We start from the raw sequence: 19,371 nt of genomic DNA, 5'->3' as shown, positions 1-19,371 counted from the left end.
ACAGCAGAGCCATACACGTGAGAACAGTGGGAAGGCAAACAGGGATTCAGGCAGGGTGTTCAGGCTGACCATATGTGGGCGGGCACATTTTCGGGACCTCAGTCCATTCACTGTTACATTCTGCTCCTGACTGCTCGTGTGGGCACTCAGCTCCCACCCTCCTGTATAACTCATTTCCTGGGGCCAAGAGAAGCCGTGGGGAGCCATGATATGCTGCTTCTGGTCGGTGTTATGGGATGCTGATGGAGAGGATGGGGAGGGCTTTTACTAGGTGGTGGGACATGCAATTTGCAACACAGGATCCTCCACTGCTCTGCAGGATTGCTGATGTCCCCGGGTGGGATCCTGTTGCAGATGGGAAGGAGCTGGCTTCCCCCCTGGCCTGTTTGCAATGAGCTACCTTCATGTTCCGTTCTGTATCCGCCTTCTGCCTGTGGAGTTGCACAGCCACAACTTCACAGCAGCTATTTTCAGGCCAAGCAGCAGGTCTGTTGCGACCCAACCAAACCCCACTTCTTGGAGGCCGCTCTGGGAGGCTCAAAGGATGTGAAGGAGAAGCTCCATGAAGACCCCATCCCAATCTACCCAGTCTACACAGGGACCTCCCTGCCCCAGCCGTGTTTCTGTCACTGCGTAGCTCTACCAAGCTCTTGGTGCCCAAACCTGCCAATGATGTGACACAGGATGGCACGGTGGTAACTCACCATCATCATCATCATCACACCACCAGCCACCATCTGTGATAAGCATCCTGCTGCCCCGGTGCCACCACCGCATCCCCTCTCTCCTGCAGCCACCCCTGCCCCATGCCTTCACCAAAAGCCTATTGTGGAGGTGAGGACTCACTGTCACTCCTGAATTACCTTGGAGGGATGGATGCCAGCCCCCAAAAAAGTTGCCTGTCTGATGGATGTGAGCCATCCCAGGCCACAAAGCACGTCGTCGGTGACTGAGCCGGCATCAATCAGCAGCCGGGGAGGATAATGAAGAACAGATTTGCACTGGGCAGTGGTTCCCATGCTGCGTTCCAGGGCAGAGCAGCCAGGACGGCAGTGCTGCTGCCTTTGTGCTTCGTGCTGCACCCCTCTGCCGCGTGTCAAGCCAGTTCCTTGGCTCACCCGTGCCTTCTCGCAGTGAGCTTCCCTCTCCTTGCGCCCCAGTGTGCAGGGGAGCGAGCTGCAGCGTGGATGGGCTGAGGACAGAAGGATCGGTGGGATCTGCAGGCCAGTAGGAGCTGGGTGGGGTGATCCACACCCCTCTGCGTGGTTTGGATTTCTCTGCTTTTGCCTGGAGGAGCAGACACAGCAGTAGGACTCCGTGCTCTGGAGGACTGCGTGGCCAGGCTGCTGCCATTGGGGGCTCTTAAAAAGCAGCCAGGATGGATGCTGACGTGTGGAGGCTTTGATTTCATGAATGTCCTGGATCCTAAAGTCGTGATCTTCTCCACAGCCACAAGGAAGGCAAAGATCCCTGAAGAAACCATCGAAGTTCCTTTCACCTCACCTTCTGGCATCCCATGCCACACATCCCAGCTGCCCTGCAGGTGAACAGGACCTGTGTCAGGTGAGCTGGAGCGGGTGGGAGCTGAGGATGCTGCGGGGAGGTGGTACCCATGGAGGTGGTGGGACTGGTAGTCCCAAGCTCGTGGCATGTCCCAGGAGCTGGGCCATGGAGCAGGGCTTAAAAGGGGCAAAGTGCCTCTTCTTCTTGCCCACTGGAGCTCTGCTGTGTTCGGGTGGTCAGTGCACACGCATGGGCCTCCTCCTGCTGCAGCCCCACTAAGCCCTCACTGTTGATGGAGCCCATGTTAGAGCTTTGCTTTTCCAGAGACCCCCAGCTCCTAAGCCAGGATATTCCATCTCATCTACCGCATACACGCACACATATAGAAATATTTTCTGTGGCTTTTTTTTAACCTTCTCCTGCTAGCAAAAGCTTTGGGAAGGTAATCCAAAAAGAAAACAATGAAAGCAAATACCCAGGCCCAGAACGTGCTGTGTTTCTTCATGCTGAGATGTGGGGGCTGACTCCTGGGAGCTGACCACTCTAGGAACACGAGCTTTTATTTTCCTGGGCTGAAAGCACCGGCTGAGTAAGCAGATTAGCCGGCCTGCTGCAGGAGGGCTGCATTGTCTGGGGAAAGCGTTGGCTAAATAGCAGAATTAGCTGGTGACCTCTGAGAGGTTCGCTCTGATCTTTGTTTTCTCCTGCTAAGGAACAGGCAGAATTATTATAAGTGTTTGATTTCTTTTTTTTTTTTTTCTCTCCTTTGCAAGAATAGCTTTTGAAGCAAACAGGAAATTACAGTGTGCAATAAAGAGCAAAGAAAGTCAACCAGCTACCTCACTGGGCTTGGATTTGTCTACAAATCCACCTCCACACGGGGCTTCACTTACCAAAAAGCGACTAAACCGCCCCAAACCTTTGGAGGGGCCGAAAGCCTCCACACACGCGCTGCCCCCTGAGGTGCTGCTGTGCTTGGCCAGAAATGGGGCAGCTGTGGGGTGCCAGGTATTGACTGGGAGGCAGGATGGGAGTGGGCTAGCTGCCCACAGACCTGATTATTTGCACTTTGTGGTAGGAAGAGGCAGAAAGTTCATGTGCAAAGTGGCAGCCTGTGGCTTGGACTGCTGTGTTCTTCACTGGGTAAAAATCTGGCTGGAGGGTTGGGATCAGAGCGTGGTGGGAATGGAGTTACATGCAGCCAGCGGCCAGTCATGAGTGGTGTTCCCCAGAGATCAGGACTGGGCCAGTCCTGTTTAATATCTTTACTGATGATCTGGATGAGGAGACTAAGTGCACCCTCAGTAAGTTTGTAGATGACACCACGTTAGGAGAAAGTGATCAACTGCCTGAGGGTAGGAAGGCCCTGCAGAGGAATACGGATGTGCTGGATCACTGGGCTGAGGCCAACTGTGTGAGTTCCAACAAGACCGAGTGTGGGGTCCTGCACTTCTGTCACAATACCCTCCTGCATCACTATAGGGTTGGGGCAGAGCAGGGGGAGTAGGTCAATCTCTGCTTCCAGGTGACAGTGATGAGAGTGATGGCCTTGATTTGCACCAGGGAAGGGTCAGGTTGGGTACTGGGAGCAATTCCTTCTCTGACAGAATGCTGGCACAGCTGCCCAGGGAGGTGGGGGAGTCCCCATCCCTGGAGGTGTCCCAGAGCTGTGGGGATGTGGCACTGAGGGATGTGGGAAATGGTTTGAAGTTGAGGGAGGGAAGATTTAGGTTAGATGTCAGGGGGAAGTTCTGTACTATGAGAGCGGTGAGGTGCTGGAACAGCTGCCCAGAGAGGCTGTGATGCCCCGTCCATCCCTGGAGGTGTTCAAGGCCAGGTTGGATGGGGCCCTGGGCAGCCTGGGCTGCTATGAAATGGGGAGGTTGGTGGCCCTGCATGAGGCAGGGGGTTGGAGCTTCGTGATCCTTGAGGTCCCTTCCAACCCTGGCCATTCTGTGATTCTGTGATGTGGGCAGTGGGCATGGTGGGAGTGGGCTGCTGGGGTTGGGCTTGAGGATCGTATTGGTCTTTTCCACCCTTAATGATTCTATGATTCGAGTCTATGAGGTGCCGGCAGGAGGGGCCGTGCACAAGGTCAGCAGCAAATAAACTAATTACCATTCCTCATTTAATTACAGGCAGCTCCCCTGCTGCGCTGCTTGACAAGAAACTGCCCTGCACACAGCCCTAGGTCAGCCTGGCTGCCTCTGTCTGCGCTGCTGACCTGTGATTCTAATTAACACCCACCAGCCTAATTGCATAGGGCCTCTGTGTTGAGGCGGGCGGGTGGGCAGCCGGGATCAATGCGGCCCCGCAGGGCACAGGGGTGGGAGAAAGGAGGCTGGTTCCCCCCGGGAGCTGTGTGGGAAGGAGGGGCCGGTTTTGGGCCCAGCCCTCGGCCCCGAGCAGGCCCCGGCCGAAGCCCCGGCACGGCCGGCAGGTGTCGCCCCGGACCGCGGCCTCATCCCGGGCTGCTGCCTCCACGCGAGGCCGGGGATGCGGCCTGTCTGAAGCGGGGCAAGATGGCGGCTGGGCCTCTACTGCTGGGTGGATGTGCGGATGTCTACATGTAGTCTTACGTGGGTTGTGAGCAGAGGGTTGGGAAATGGTGCGCCGGGGGCATCGCGGGCTCCATGTGGTTGCAGAAGGCGTGCGGGGCAGCCGTCCTGGCAGTGCTGTGTGTTGGCTGCTGTGTGTTGGCCTGCTGCTCACTCCGCTCCTTGGACTTGGTGTGGAGGAGGTGTCTGCACAGGACAGTCCAGGGATAGGTGGAGTATCAGTCTCACAGCCACCCATAACCCGGCTTTCCTGGAGGCCCCCAGTATAACGTGATCGATCTCTGCCACATCTGAGCCTCCTGGTCCCTTCCCTCACTGGCCGTACTGTGCTCCCATCAGAGAATCATCATCACAGAATCCTTGGCACTGGAAGGGACCTTAAACGCCCTCTGCTCGCACTGCCTGCACTGAGCAGGGACACCCACAGCTCCATCAGTGCTCAGAGCCCCATTCTCTGTCTGCAAGGATGGGGCAGCACCAGCTCTCTGTGCAGCCAGTGCCACTGCCTCACTGCCCTGAGCGTAAAGAACGTCTTCTTCAGCTCCAATCTAAAATGATGTGGGAGCAGAGATCCATAAGCAGAGCAGGTATGATGGAGAAGAGACGAGAGGAAAGGGGGAGAGACCAATGATAAGGAGGGCAGGGGCACGAGTCCCCTTCCTTCACCTATCTCAAGCTTTATTTACTAACTTAGTAGTGCTCTTTAGCTCTGGTGCCAGGGAAGTGCTTTATGTGGAAAGCAGAGATCTTCTGGTGTAGCACCCATGACCTCTTCCAGGAGCCCACCGTGCCCCATGTCCCTCTGCTGTGGCTCCCTGCTGTGTGTCCTGCTGCAGGCATTCCCCAGGGTTCGCTCCTCTAAATGCCAGCTATATACAACCCGGAGCAGGCGGGTGCCCAAGGAGCCTTCCCATCTCCTTCTGCACTCTGGAGATGTAGTCAGCACAAACTTCCTTGGGGAGAAGACCCTGACCCCCCAACAACTGCTGCACGCCTGCTGCTAAGTTGTTTCAACCTCAAGCCTTGTGGAGCTCCTCAGTTGAGGCTGAGACAGAGGAACTAGATCTCTGACTTCAGCATAAGCTGGTAAGGCTGGAGGAAGGCAAAGCCCACACCTGCACTGAGGAGCTTGTTGTTCCTCTGCTAGGAATAACAGCAGGATTAAGAGTGCTGTAGGAAGCACCTGGAGGACCAGTGGTTGGACTGGCATGTGTTAAGCAGCCAGTGCTGAGCCCAGCTGAACACAGGCAGAGTTAGAGCTGGTCTCAGGGAACGCCCATGCAGCTCTGTAAAGCACTGATTACATGCCCACAGCTGGAGCTGCACCTTGGGGCGATTGCTTTGCCTCAGTGAGTGCAGATCTAACCCAGCTGCTTCTCCCTCTGCTCTGGAGGAGCAGACTGCAGGGAGGTGAGAGCTTTCCTTCTCTTCAGAGAGGCTCTGCCATGGGAGAATGGTTTGCAGGATCTGCTGGGATCTGCTGGGTGCAGGCTGCTCTACAAGTGCTGGATGTAAGTGAGGGGTTTGTGAGGGGGGCTGGGGCAGGATGCTCGTCCTTTAGGGATGGTAATCCATGGGGTCAGAGTTCCTGGAGCAGGTTGATGGAAGTATTGTGGTCTTGTGCTCTTGGGGTACTGGGTAGCCCCTGGTGCTGACCCCACTGAGCACCCAAGCTGCGGTGGGCACAAGTCAGCGGTTGTTGGTGGATCCCTCCTTCTCTGAAGCAGGTGTTACAGCTGGAATCCTTCCCTCCATAGCTGGGTATAACTGCATTTTGAATCACTTTTGGGATGCCCAGAAGTGTGTGTCTCAGTGCTTGCCTATTTCTCTTGTTGCTCGGCACCTCCTGGGTGCCTTGGTGAGGGCTCAGTCTGCTTCTCGTGTTGAAGGTGCTCATGTGAGCTGGACGCAGGGCAGTGACATAAGAGCCGGTGGTTCAGAAGCGTGGGGTGGAGGGCATCCATCCTTCCAAGCTGTGCTCTGTCACACAAACCTGGAAAGAGGAGTGGGCCCTGGCAACAGTGACCAAGGACCCTGTTTGATAGAAGCCGAGAACCCCTGTGCTCCATGTGTGGGGGACACAGCCCTGCCAGGCTGGGCTGGGAAGGGTGAGGTGCCCATGGGCATGTCTAGGTTTGAGCTGAGCAATCTGAGAGTAGAGTAAACATGCACTGCTGGGATTGAATATCACACAGCACCGCTGCCAGCAGGGCTGGTTAGCATGGGTAGGTAAACAGATGACTGTTCCATGCTACTAAACTTGTGAGATCTGGAGAGAGGTGGGTCGCTTTCAGGCTGCTCTTCGGAGAAAGCCTGTCTGCCCTTATCTAAACAGAGATGGCGGTGGGGTCTGAAGCAGCCAAGAAATACAAATCATCTCCTGTAAAGCTTCCTGGTGGTTGCCTGCATGCCAGGTTTGTGTGTGGCACTGAATGGCTTCTTGAAGTGCAAACTGGAGACCTGGTAATTGAGTGGCTCTTGTGTCTTGAGGTTGCGAGTGTGACCAGCTGTTGTTATGTTGCCTCTTATCCACTCCTTCTGGGAAATCACACAGTGATTATATTTCTGGCTTAAGACACTTTTTTCCTGATCAGGCTGGGCCTCACAAAGAGGTTGCCACTTAGAGGTAATTACTTGCTTTCAAGGCTGAATGTCTCTTGAGGATTCCAAATAGAGGATTATCAAATTAATTAGTTAAACCAAGAGGTACTCTTGTGAAACCAAGGCCTTTTTGTGATCTGAAATAAAGGTTTAAATATTATTAAGCTGCATTTCACTCTCTCTTGTGTTCCTAATGGGGAAAGGACTAGCTCAGTCCTGCAGTGTTGTTGGTGCTGAGGGCTGCTTGCAGCACTTGTTTCCTTTCACTAAACCTATTTCAAGTAAGCATCCATCACTGGACCTAAGGCACCTGCAGGATCTGACGCTGCTTCTTGGTGGCTTCCCATGTCCCTGCATGCTGATGGGGTTCACAGTAGGTGGCTTGCTGGGATCATAACATGGTGAAGCTGTATTTTGAGAGCACAGCTTAATCCGTGGGACATCTGCACAGCCATGTGTGTGGACGTGGGAGGTGGCGGAGAGCCTTGGTGCAGCAGATGCATGGAATTGGATTTAGAGTCATCTGGTTTGCCACCACCTGCTCCTAGGTTCTCCTTGTCCCCAGAGGTGCCCATAGACATGGGAAACTCCTGGTGCTGAGCATAACACTGCTGTTGGTGCTGAGTCAATGTGGAGTGCATGGGGTGTTTTGCTGTGAGCTGCTGGCTGCTGGAGGGAGACTGTCTAGCTTTCATTGCACAACTTCCCCTAGGTCAGAAGATGTCCTTATCTGTCATCCAAAACATCTGTGTCTCCTCCAGAACAGCTGAGTCCTGTTGGTAACAGTACTGAGCTCTCCCTGCTTTGCACAGCTGAGAAGTAGACCTCTAATAGCAGGGGCTCGAAGCAGAGCGACTGCCTGTGCTCTCTTCCTGTCTGCCTGGGGCCTCAGCAGGCACTTTGATAGCAGTGCAGCTCCAGAACCCAGCTCCAGAAAAGGGGAAGCGTCCAGCAGGACCCCACCACCACATGCCAGAGTGGTTCCCTCGATGTAAAACTGCCTGTGGCTCTGTGCAAAGGACCTGGATCTGCGTGCTTGGCCCTGCAATGCTTTGGGCAGGCTGTTCGGTGCCAGGGGCTCCTGGCCACTTCCTCACCCCTTCCTGGCTGACAGCAGACTTCTGCGCTGGCATCAGCAATTAATATTCAACCCGAGAAAACCACGGGGCTCGTGTAAGAGTGAGGAGCTGCTCTGCAAGGAGACAGTACGAGCCTGTGCTGGGGAACAAGCGTGGCATTGTTGTGCACCACACTCGAGGGGCTGTTCAACACCCACTGGAGTGCTGGCTGCAGCTGGCTGCCATGTGCTGGTGGAAGAAACAGATCTCTGATGCAGCAGACGAGGGAGAGGCTGCTTTGCAGTTAAAAAAAAAAAAAAAAATTATCTATATTAGGATCCAGCCAAGAGTAAACAGCACCATGATGTTCCCTGCAGCAGGGCGCAGGAAATCACATCACTGCCGTTGGCTGCGATGGGCAGAGCCTGGGATGGGGGAAGATGCTGAGCTGCTCTCCTGTTAGGCAGCCTCTTCCCTTGCTGGTTTTGCATATACAACCATTGAATTTCATGTGGTGTTGGCCTGGGAACTTGCAGAGAGCTCTCTGTTGTCATATCTGTGGCTAAGACATCTGCTGCACTTCAAAAATCACGTGCTAATGACTGCATAGTATGAGTAGCACTGGGGTGGCAAGTGCTGGCTGATGGTCTGGATAGCACCTGGCTCTGTACCTGGTCATAGAGGTGGAAAATGTGAGGGAAACTGGATTTGGGGTGTGTGTGTGTGCGCATTTACATTGTGCCCTCCTTGTCTGTGCTTATGGGGATGCTGCAAACTCCTACACAGCCCTCAACGCTGCCCCCCTTCTCTGCCTGACTCTCAAAGAGCTGCAGTTAGGTGTTTGATAATCCTTAATCCTGCTGCTGACTGGGGCTGCAGGAAAAGCCAACTTTGTGCTCCCAGGGTTGAGAAGAGCTGATAGCTGCTCTCCTGGAGCTGTTAGTAGAACAGCTCAGCATCTTTGCTAGCACTTGTCACAGCCAGCTGGATGCCACGTGTCCTGCACAGACATCACTCTCTGCTGCCTTTCTCAGTGTGGGGACGGCCCATGGGGATGCTTCCAGCACCTGCTGGAGCTGTGGTTGTGAGCTGAGAGATGTTCTTTGGGGAATAAATGAAGGGCAAAGCTGGCTTGCAAATGTAGCCTTGTGCAGACACTGAAGTCTGCACTCAGAGGCTCTGCTAGGGAAGTTTCCTCATCCTTCCGCTGTGAATTTGACAAGGAGGGAAAGGCTCTCTGCACACAGAGGCAGGATTATAGATTCCTCTTAGGATGCTGGGGACGGTAACAACCGGTGGTTGGTTGTGATCCTCTCTGCATATTGGGGATGCTGTCCTTCGCCCAGCCTGACCTCGTTTGGTGTGGGCAGGAGGTCCATGCAGTGGGAAACTGCTGCAAGGAGGAGGCGAGGAGGCACAGACGGCCGTGGGAAAGGCTGTGCCAGCAAGGACTTCAGAAGATAAGTGCTGAACAGTGATACAGCTGCTCTGCTCTGCTGTTGCATCCCATCTAGGAGGGCCTCTCTTTCTGCTTAAGGAAAGCAAGGTGAACTCCTGCAGGGACAGTCATCCACCCTTGCTGCCCTTGGCTGGAGCAGCAGAGGCTTTAGCAGCAACGGCTGCTACCCAGCTTGCTGAGCCTGTCCCTGCGAGGACCACGGTCCCTCTTGCAGTAGGTCTGAATCTCCCTTCCCCCTGGCATGCACTGCTCTGTCTCACCGTCACCAGCAGCAGGGTGCCAGCACCCTGGCCTCCAGACTTGGAGGTCCGTCCCTAGCAAGGTCCATGCCACCCCAAATCCTGCAGCCCGGCCCCACGCCCCGTCCCCAGAGCTTCTCCTGGGGGTCCTGTGGCGCCGGCACCTGCCTCCCCCTCGCCGGCTCTGCCCTTTCCCGTTATTGCTTCTGGAGGCTGCTGCCTGCCTGCTCTGTGACCTTCCCAGATCTCAGGGGCAGTATTTTGGCCCCCGGCCATCTTAAACAATTAATGGAGGGGTGGAGAAACTTGCCATGTTAAATTACTTCCTCCTTTGGGAGGGGGCGAGGTCTCTGCTTCTCGCCTGATCCCAATGCAGTTTGTTGCCGCTGCCTGAAGCGGTCACTGCCTCTCTCGTTTCCCTTCCCAGAAGTTCGAGAAAACAGCTTTTTCTCAGTGCTCTCTGCTTATTTCTCGGTGGTTTTGCCCAACCCTCAGCGCTTCCTCGGCATCTTGCAGAGCGGAGAATCCTCCCTGAACTTACAAAGCCAAGAGGAGTGCGGGGGAGAAAACTTTCGCTGGAAAGCTCCCTGAGAAGCTGGCCACCTCCGTGGGATGTCTGCGGTGGACCTGCTTTCCTCCAGCAGCTCTTCGGATCTTCCCAGGCGATAGCAGCTCTGTGGCACGGAGCATCCCTGCCGAGCGGGCAAAGGACGCGCGGGGAGCAGCGATGCCGTAGGGATCGGTCAGCGGGGCAGGGGGAGGCAGCACCCCACGCCATGTCCCTCCACCGCCGAGCACCGGGGTTGGCTGTCAGAGAAACCTTGGAGGTCCCCTGCTCCGTAGTGTCATGAGTTAGATTAGTTGGAGCTGTGCTGGGGGCGGCGAGGGCTTGGATTACAGTCCAGGACTCAAAGTGCTTCAGTGGTTCACGTCGGAGGGGAGAGAGGAGACGCCCCGTCGCACACATGGAGGAAAAAGAGAAAAAAAGCCACTTTTGGAAGTGAGGGGGGGGAAAAAGGAGGCCGGGAACATGGTAAGGAAATCGCTGCGGAGGGCTTTGGAGCAGGGCTGTGCGGGATGGAGCTGTGATGGGGTGATGCCGGAGGTGGGAAGCGGTGCTCCCGTGCTTCCCGTTATTTGGGTGCCAGCCCTGGGGTGGCTGCGGGGACTCGGAGCTCTTGTTGGCACCGATTTCCCCATGGCGTGCTGCTCAGGGCCCTGCAGCAACAGGCTGGGATGGAGCAGAGCAGGCACACCGCTTGGATGTGGGGCTGGAGTTGGCGTCCTGCTGTGGGCACTGCCCCTCTGCAGAGCCTGGGGAAGGGCAGGGCTCCTTTTCCCCTGCCCAGAGCTGGCACTGCACACTTGGAGAATGTGCTGAGAAACCAGCCGGGCAGCAGAGCACCTCATCTATACCTGGGAGTGCCTGTGGGACAGCCTTGTGCCTGGCCATGCCAGACACCTATAAGGGTCAGAGATCAGGGACCAGACTGTCTCCTGGTGCTTTGTTTGCTTGAGTTGCTGCTTGGCTACTGCAGTCCAGCTTCTGGGCTTGCATCAAAAGATGAGTTGCCCAACTCCTGGTTTCTGCAGCCAGCTGAGCTGACAGGCCTGCATCTCTTCCCTTGGCCTGCATCTTGGCTTCCTGCATCTCCTCTGCCAAAGACACCACTGCTCTCCTGGCCTTTCCTGCAGCCACAAGCTGTTCCATTGGACTTGAGCTTCTGGTGTACTGGTGAACCAACCAAACCCTGTAGGCGAAAGATCTGGATCTCAATGGATGTGGGTTGGCCTGTGGGACTCTTGGAGGCTCAGCTCCTGCTGGGGGCTGCCCAGCTCTGAGGCAGGTGACTCTTTGTATCAGTGTGATACAAAATGCACTCTCCTATGTAGCTGATGGGTGCCTAAAGCATCAAACGGGCAAGATACCTTTGGGCAGAGGTGCCCGCTTCCCCCAGAACTGGCTTTCACAACTGTGAAACCTCATCACATCGTGGCTTTCACAGCTGGAGATCTGCTCACGCTCTCCAGTAACGATCACTCTGCCATGGGAGAGGGACTGGGCTTTACCCTGCCTGCTGGCTGGGGCACAGGAGGTGGTCAGGGCCCATGGCTGAGCCACAGTGCCCCAGCTTTGCTTCTTCTGAGGAGCAGCTGCCACCCAAGCAAGTGCAAAACTCCACTCCTGAGGAGGTTGGCTAAAGGCAAAGCCCTGCCCTCCAGGCTGAGGATGGCTTCATCCCTGGGAAGCTGCTCAGGGTGCTTTACGAGGCTGCTCCTCTGCCTTGATAGGACGATTGCTGCTTTCCAGTGGTTGCTGGGTATAGCCCAACTTATGCAAATGCTGGTGTCTTCCTGCAGATGAGTTCAGTTGGCACCTCTGTGCTGAGGAGAGAGGAGGATCAGAAAGGATGGTCTTTGTGTCATCCTGCCCTTATGTCTTCTGGAGTGGGAAGGAAATGAGTCTGGGAATCGCAAAGAACTTTAAGTGTTTGGGATTTTCTTTCTTTATTTCTGTGCCAAAGCAATGAGCGAGATTTTTTGGAACGCAGACAGAGCCCAGAGGCGTAATCCTGAGCATTGGAAGTGGTCTGAAAGCTGTCCTCTCTGGGTGGACATCTGTGCTGGGAAGGTGACCGTGCTCCCCTTGCTGCAGTGCCAAAAGATTCCTTGCAGCAATGAAAATAATGAGTCTGCAGGTGCCAGACCAGCTGCACCCACACAGATTGCTGCACCCAGCAATCACAGAACCTGCTCTTCTAACAGGGGGATGCAAGGCATCAGGCGTTTCTGGTGAGATGCTGCAGGTTTCCACAGGGGAACATGCCCTGAGTGTCAGCACTTCTTTTCTGAGAATTGGCAGCCTGCAGCCAACAGCCTCTGTGGCCACAGTCCTGTAGGAACAAGGTCCAGCTGCAGGGAGGAGGTTAATCTGGCTCCACGTGGGCACTGAGGAGGGAAAGCTCTCCTGGCTGCTCTTTGAGCTGTCGCTGGCAGTCTGTAAGCTGTCAGGAGGGCAGGGCTGCCTTGTGGTCGCAGGCTCTGGAGGTGCTGGCTTTCCAAATATGCCATGGGAGAGGCACACTCAGAGTGAATAGCACTGCCTTTGTGGCTGCTACACCGGCCGTGGTTCTATAAGGAAAGGCCATTGCTAAAACAGACCTCCTCCTGGTGCTCAGAAGACGTGGTGACATAAAAGGGGATGCCCTGCTTGTATGGCGGGATGCTCGGGGCCGTGCGTCTGCACCATGCGTGACACCTGCCTAGCAGCTCTGGGTCACGAATGAATTGCCCATGTCCCCGTTGGCTGGTTTGGTCTTTCAGTAAAACACAAAAAGAACAAAAGATTGGGCATTTCCTGGGCTAAGCGCTCCTGCTGGGTTTCATGCACATCCTGTTTTCTTGCACCGCTGGATGCCAAGCTGAAATATCAAGTCAAAGTAGCACGGAAAAATCCTGAAAATCCTCCTGTCTGCTTAGATTGAACGTCTTGCTGTCAGTCTGGGATGCCCAGGGTGATGCCCTGGCCCAGGCCACAGCCATTGGTTGGGTGGAACCAAAGGGCTCAGGTGGAGAGGAATGGGACCAGCTGAGGACAGACGGGCTCCTCTAGGGTGTGGGGGGATGTGATGGAAAGCGACCTCCATTGGGCCTTGTGGTCAGCCTTGGTAGGACGAGATGCTGTGGCCAGGCGGTGGCTTGCCTGGCATGGGAAGGAGAAGCTGGAGAAGCCTGAGCCTCAGATATGGTGAAAGGATGTGGGTTCTTTGCTGCCCGTTGTCATCTTTCAGAATACATTTACCTTTTGAACAAGGTCCTTCTCATCCGCTCGGCAGGCTGGTATGCAGACCCTTAATGGATCAAGGGGAAAAATGCCTGTGGATGTATTCCCCTTTGTGTTTGGGCTTATAACCACCCACGTTTTGGCACACATCCCTTCTGTGCACAAAGATGTCTTTTAGAAATCGCTAGTTAAATCTCCACCCTTCTTTGATATGTATGGAAATAATGGGACACGTGAGACTTTTCTATTTAAAAAAGAGCCATAAAGGGAGTAGCTTTAAAAGCCCTGTGTTTACCCCTATCTGACTCGGGCATTTAGTAAAAGCAATGCGCTGCATTTATGACTGATGTACTTAGCTCTCCAGGAGGCACTCGTTCAGGGCTTTATCTGAATACAGGGGAAATGTTTCCGTCCAGCTCTAAGCCCCAGGCTTGGCTGCTCAGGGGCGGGAGAGCTTCAGTGCACAACATGCATTGCCTCTATTTCCCAGCCAGCTCTGAGAGCCTTGGAGCAAATGTAGCTCGCTGGAGCAGGTATGTTTATCCAGGCAGGGTCTGTGGTGTCCCTGGGCTGCCTGCCCTGACCTTCTGTCCGTCCTTGGAGGTAAGGTGCACGCCGGCACCTGATCTGCCACTGCTCAAGTCAAAGGCATGCAGGGATTTGCTCCTCCAAGGAAGAGCCCCTGCACACTCAGTTTTCTCCTATGAACAGCCAACCCTGCTGGAATTGCTGCTCTGGCTTCAGAATGCTTTTTTTTTTCCCCCCCCTCCTTGATGTAGGAGGACTTGTATTTCACAAGAATGTGGTGAGATGGGGTGTTTGAGACCAAAAGGAGCCGTGGCTCATCTGTTCCGGGATGCTGAGACCATGGAGTGTTATCTGGCTCCTGCATTAAGTCTGGGAACTCATTTAACTCGTGTTCTTTTCTTAGAGGCACTCAGACATCCAACCCTCACTTATGCAGGTTGAAAAATCTGCCCTTGGGATCCTGTCCCAGCAGCTCGGGCACCTTGATAAAGGGATCTGGCTGCAGCCTTACAGCTGGTGCTGAAGCAATAACCTAAATGGTGACCCTGTGAAGATCATTCCTGGTACTTGTCAGCTGTCCTCTGTAGGATTATCATTTTCTCCTGGAGCGCAGGAGGCTGCCCATCTGCTGGGAGGTGCTCGCAGATGGGTGTCTGAGCATGATATGTGGGTTAGGGTCTGATGCTCCTGGCTGAAGGATGATGAAGGCAGCTGAACGTGGTAGTGAACAGGGTGATTTATTTTTCTTAAAGTCATCTACTGGAAGAGACTGGAAAGAACAGGCACTTTCTTACGTTGTAAGGTGCCAGTGTTTGGGCTGTGTAGAAGTGGAAGTTCCTGGCTCGGGTGGCACTCTGAATGCTGTGAGCCCTGGCTGGAGCACAAGCACGTGGTGCTGGCTGCTCAGCGAGCCTGGGGAGCTTGTGCAGCTCTGTCCTGGGGCCTCAAGGAGGTGACAGGCAAATGCAGGCGCAGCCAGCATCAGTCCATTGCTGGGAAGGGTGTTACCAAAGTGCCCAGGGCTTTGTGTCACGCTGATTACAGCTCCAGTAATTAATTGCACGGTTAGAGCTATGCCAATGATGTTTAAAAAAAAATAAATCGGTGCTTAGACAGTTATTTCAGATTAGGGACCTAATCCCTTGATTGAACTAAAGCAAGGTAAGCTGGTTCCCAGCTGTATGGTGTTGGTGCTCGCACAGCTCTTCTCACCCGCATGCAGGCCCCTGTGTCAGCTGGGCACGTCTGCTGCAGCACAGGGCTCTGCTTTCTCAGATGCTCTTTAAACACCTGTCTGACCCCCTGAGCTGTAGCTAATAGGGGGCAGCCTGTGAGGAGGAGCTTATCTCCAGTAGGCTGGCAGAGGTCTCGCTCGGGCTGTGGGTCTGTGTTTGGCCACCCTCACCTGCTGTGCAGTTGTCAGCAGCTCTTGTGATGTGCTGGGTGTTGCGTGGACAGATGGGGGCTGCGGGCAGTGTTGTGTGGTACTGGGGAAACCTAAAGGAAAGGCTGGAGAAGAGGGAATTCTCTGAGGAGGATGTGCTGAGTGCTGTGTCTGGGAGGCTTGCGCTGCTCCCAAAGCTGCTCAGGACGTCCCCACTGAGTGCAAACCAACGCAGGCTGCGGGGCTGCCCTGCCTTTCGCTCCCAGCCTCCCGCATGCGCAGAAGCGGGACCTCCGAGCCGAAAAGCAAATACATCATTTTTTCCCCCTTTGTTTAATTAAACAAGAGATCATGAGTTAATCGCTTCCAAGCGCTTGTTTTCCTGCAGCGCCTGGAATGCTAATCCTGCGCGGCTGCCCAGTAGGAGCTGCTTTGGCGGCCGCGCCGGCCCAGGGAAGGGCTGGGGAGCAGGGAGGCATCTGGAAATGATTCCCAGAGCACCACTCCCTGCGAGGCCGGAGGGGCCGGTGGAGGCACAGCCTGTGCACGAAGCCGGCTTGTCAGAGCCTTGTGCTGGAGCACGGCTCGCTGCTGGGCTGCTTCTCCCTGACAAACCCTCAGAGCTCAGCCGCAGAGCAGGTAGAGCCATTGGCGGGTATCTCGCAGGACAGCGGTGTGAATTCCAGCCTCATCTCTCAGTAAGCAGGGCTCTTTAGGCCCAACCACCCCAAAGCAGGCGGGGTGCTGCAGCCAGCGCTCTGCTCCCAGCCTCCCCCCCGAGCCTCCCAGCCGGGGGAGCTGGCACTTGTGCTGGGAAGATTTTCCTCTCTTGAACTCATTGCCGCTGCGATTAGAGCTGCTCAGGAAATGGGGATGGGAGGGTTCTCCTCCCTGCAGAAAGGGAGTGGGAAATCTCAGATTTTGTCAGAAAAACAAGCCTTGCTTTTAGCTGGAGACCTTTTTGAACACAGAAATATCTCTTTTCTTTTCTTTTTTCCCCCCAAAGGAAAAGCAGCCTGGCTTTAAGCTTGCTGTCAGAAAGTGGAAAGGGTTCGTGGAAAGCCCAGAGATCTGTTTTTACTGGAAATGAGGTTTCTCACGTCAACTGAGAGCCCAGCAGCCCCAGCCAAGCGGCGCAGCACGGCAGCCTGTATTGGCAGAGTGACCCGGCCCTGCACAGCCTGCCTGGGGCTCCCTTCCCCCAGTCCCCAAACCTGGCCGGGGGCCACATGCAGGCGACGTTTGGAGGCTGGATGCTCACCCTGCCAAAGCTGCAGATCCTCAGTTCCTGCTGCCAGATGTATGCCTCAGCATGTGGCATGGGCCGGTCCGGCCTGTCAGAAAGGAGTGCTGTCTGCCATAAGTCCTGGGCTTGCCGAGAACTTTTAGGAGCCTTCAGACAGCATCTGGGCTGTCAGCAGGGAAGATTTGTGCCTCTTCTTCGTGTTGTCTTTGTTCAGGACTTTTTGTAGGCGAGTGTTCTTGAGCACAATGCTGGCTTCCATCCAAGGTGGTCAAGTGAATTATAGGGAATGGTGGCTCCGGGTGGCTAGAGCAGTGCAGGTCTGTGCAGGGAAGGGATGCCGCACTGTCCTGCGCCACCTGAGCTTCCATCCTAGGCACCTTCCTGATGTGTACCCTTGGCATTCATCTCTCTTATCCCTGGCAGGCTGACTTCTTTTCCAAAACTGAAAGGAGATCTTCTGCACTCAGCCCTGACTGGTGAGCAGTAGGTCCCAAAGAGAAAGAACTTGAGTCAGAAGGAAATCATAGAGTCATTAAGGTTGGAAAAGAGCTCTCAGATCCCCAAACCCAACCCCACCCCACCGTGCCCACTGCCCACGTCCCTCAGTGCCATATTCCCACGGCTCTGGGACATCTCCAGGGACGGTGACTCCCCCACCTCCCTGGGCAGCTGTGCCACTGCATCACTGCTCTTCCAGAGAGGAGATCTTTCCTGCTGTCCAACTTGAATTGCAGGATGGCAGGAGCTCCCAGTAGCTAGAGCCCTCTTCCTGGCCACTAAGGCATCCAGAAAGGGCTGAGGAGCTCCTGCTTGCTCCAGATGCCTCCTGGCAGGCTCCTCACATGCTGCAGCAGCTGCTTGCACAAGAAGAGGTAGATGGGTCCCTGGAGCAGAGCTGTAACATCAACCAGCTCCCAGCTGCGGTGTGGTGAAAGCTGCCGTGGCCGGACGTGACCTTAACCTGGGCTTTATTTAGAGCTTTGATTTATGGAGCAGTTATTTTTAAAGCCTGGTTCTCTTTTGGGAGGTGTGGCGGCAGCGTGCAGGAGTTCATGGGCCTCCTGTGCTATTTACAAAGAAACATTTGAGTCCCAAGCCTTGGTTTTTTATTTTGCTCAGGGAGATGCTCTCTGGCTTGGTTGGAAAGCAATCCTGTTTGCGTCTGTGCCGAGCGGCTGGAAAGAAGCTTGTGTTCAGGCCTTTCCCATTAGCAGGATGTGGCAATGCTGCTGGAGACCGGCCGGCCTGAGATCTGCAGTGCGCAGAGGGGGCTGCTTTCTCCAGGACGGCCCTGTGTGGGGCTTTGCCAGCTCTCTGGGGTTGCTGTGCATGCAGGTGTGTGCAAGCATCCTTCCCTTGGATCCTTACTGGGTTTGGCTTGCTCTCCTTCTCCTGGGACACTGATCCCTTATCCTCACTCCTTGAGCCTCTTGGTGGGGCTTGAGTACCCTTCGTGGCACAGGGAATGTGGCTTGTGGGTAGGATGGGCTGCGAGCTTCTGATTGGCATCTGGAGTGCAGGGTGCTGTGCCTTTCTCTTGGCGTTCTGTTTGAGCTCCCTGTGCTTCCAAACCACGGCTCCTTCAGGGCCACTGCCCTTGCCAAGGCGATTCCTTCTCCCTCTGGAGAAGTTAACAGGACAAATAAGCAGCCCCATCCCATCTCCAGGACTGTGAATTGGTTTCCCAAGCTCAGAGTCCAGCCTGCTCCACGCTCTGCCACACTGCGCTCTCTGTGTTCTGAAGAGGCTCTGCCATCAGGTGGATCCCCATGGGATGGGTGAGTTTGCAACCACGTTTGGGGCTTTTCCAGTGGAGTTAGCAGAGAACCTAATGAAATGATCCAAAGGTGGGGCTTGAAAGCAGCTCTCTGTCCTTCAAGCCTGAACAGGTATCACGGCTTTATGGTACAGTGAACCAGAGAGAGGGGAAGCGTCTGTTAGCACTGAGCTTCACAATGGCTACAGGCTATGGTTATCCTGTATTTTACTAAAGGTAGAATAATATACGGCTTGGTTTATTTTAACCATATAAAGGCTTTTTGATTCGGTGCCAGTGTTAATAATTATCTTGCGAAGCCTTTACTCAGGCAGCAGGAATGGTGTGAGAACCTGAGAGCAATGCACCCGCTCATGTGCAAATATTTTTACTTCTTTGTTTTATTTGCAACAGTAAACCAAATTCACTGGGGAAGGGGGATTAATATCTGCAAGAACTGTGCAAGAGGTACGGGGGCAGAGGGCAGAACAGAACCCCACAGCTGCCATGGGCTGAGGTTTTGAATCTGGGGGCTGGAGAGGATCAGGTTGAAATCATTTCCAGATGCTGCCAGCTGTAATACCAATGGGAACCCACAGCTGGGCTCTTTGGTGCTAGGGGGAAGTGCAGCAGGTGAAGGCCTCTTGTTCCCCTGGAGGCACGGGGCAGCCCTGAAGCTGGTGGCACAGCCTTACCAGAGCTGCACTTGCCTTCAGCTGGCTGTGTTTGGACTCAAAAGCACAGTTCTGTTTGTTATGTCAGGTCCAGCTGGAAAAGGCTTTTCATTTTAGTTAATAGAATCAGAGCTGGGGGTTGATACTGCTTTTACATTCTGGGTGGATAGAAGCTTGTTTAAAGCAACTGTCCCCTCCCATTTAGGTTTAGACCTAAATGCATCCAGCATTTGTCAGTGTGCAAAATTGCTCCTGCTTTTTGAGTCCTTGGGTTAAGAATATGAAAAATAGTTCCTAAACCTCTGTTTAGCTTGTTACACTGACCTTGAGGGCTATGGCAGGAGGCAGCTGGTTGCAAACACGTTAGCTGCTTACTTGCTGCCACTCAGCCTTGCTTGTTGCTGACATCAGGAGAAACAGCATCAGAAAAGCTGAAGCAGTGCCATGGGCAGATCGTGGCTTGCTGTCACCCGCACTGATGCAGGGAGGGATTGTGCAGGCACTGCCTGGATGTGCCCATCTCTCCTGTGCAATCCTGCGTGCTTTCCTACAGGAAGGCTTGTACCGCTGAGCAATACATT

General features: G+C 54.5%; 1 protein-coding gene across 2 annotated transcripts in view; it reads left to right on the top strand.

The window, feature by feature from the left end:
* The first annotated feature begins 5,307 nt into the window (after positions 1-5,307).
* Positions 5,308-19,371, top strand: part of PLEKHG4 (pleckstrin homology and RhoGEF domain containing G4) — an 80,510-nt gene continuing 66,446 nt past the window's right edge. Inside the window, exon 1 of one of the 2 annotated variants that reach the window (XM_048959074.1) lies at positions 5,308-5,572. In XM_048959074.1, coding sequence (XP_048815031.1) covers positions 5,366-5,572 — 207 coding nt within the window. In that variant the 5' untranslated portion in view covers positions 5,308-5,365. Of the gene's footprint in view, positions 5,573-9,765; positions 10,452-19,371 lie in introns of those variants that run through there. The other variant, XM_048959076.1, reaches the window with a different exon arrangement.

The sequence above is a fragment of the Lagopus muta genome, chromosome 12, assembly GCF_023343835.1.
Source record: "Lagopus muta isolate bLagMut1 chromosome 12, bLagMut1 primary, whole genome shotgun sequence".
Taxonomy (NCBI): domain Eukaryota; kingdom Metazoa; phylum Chordata; class Aves; order Galliformes; family Phasianidae; genus Lagopus; species Lagopus muta.
Note: the sequence above shows the minus strand (reverse complement) of the source record. Positions and strands in the feature narration are given on the sequence as shown.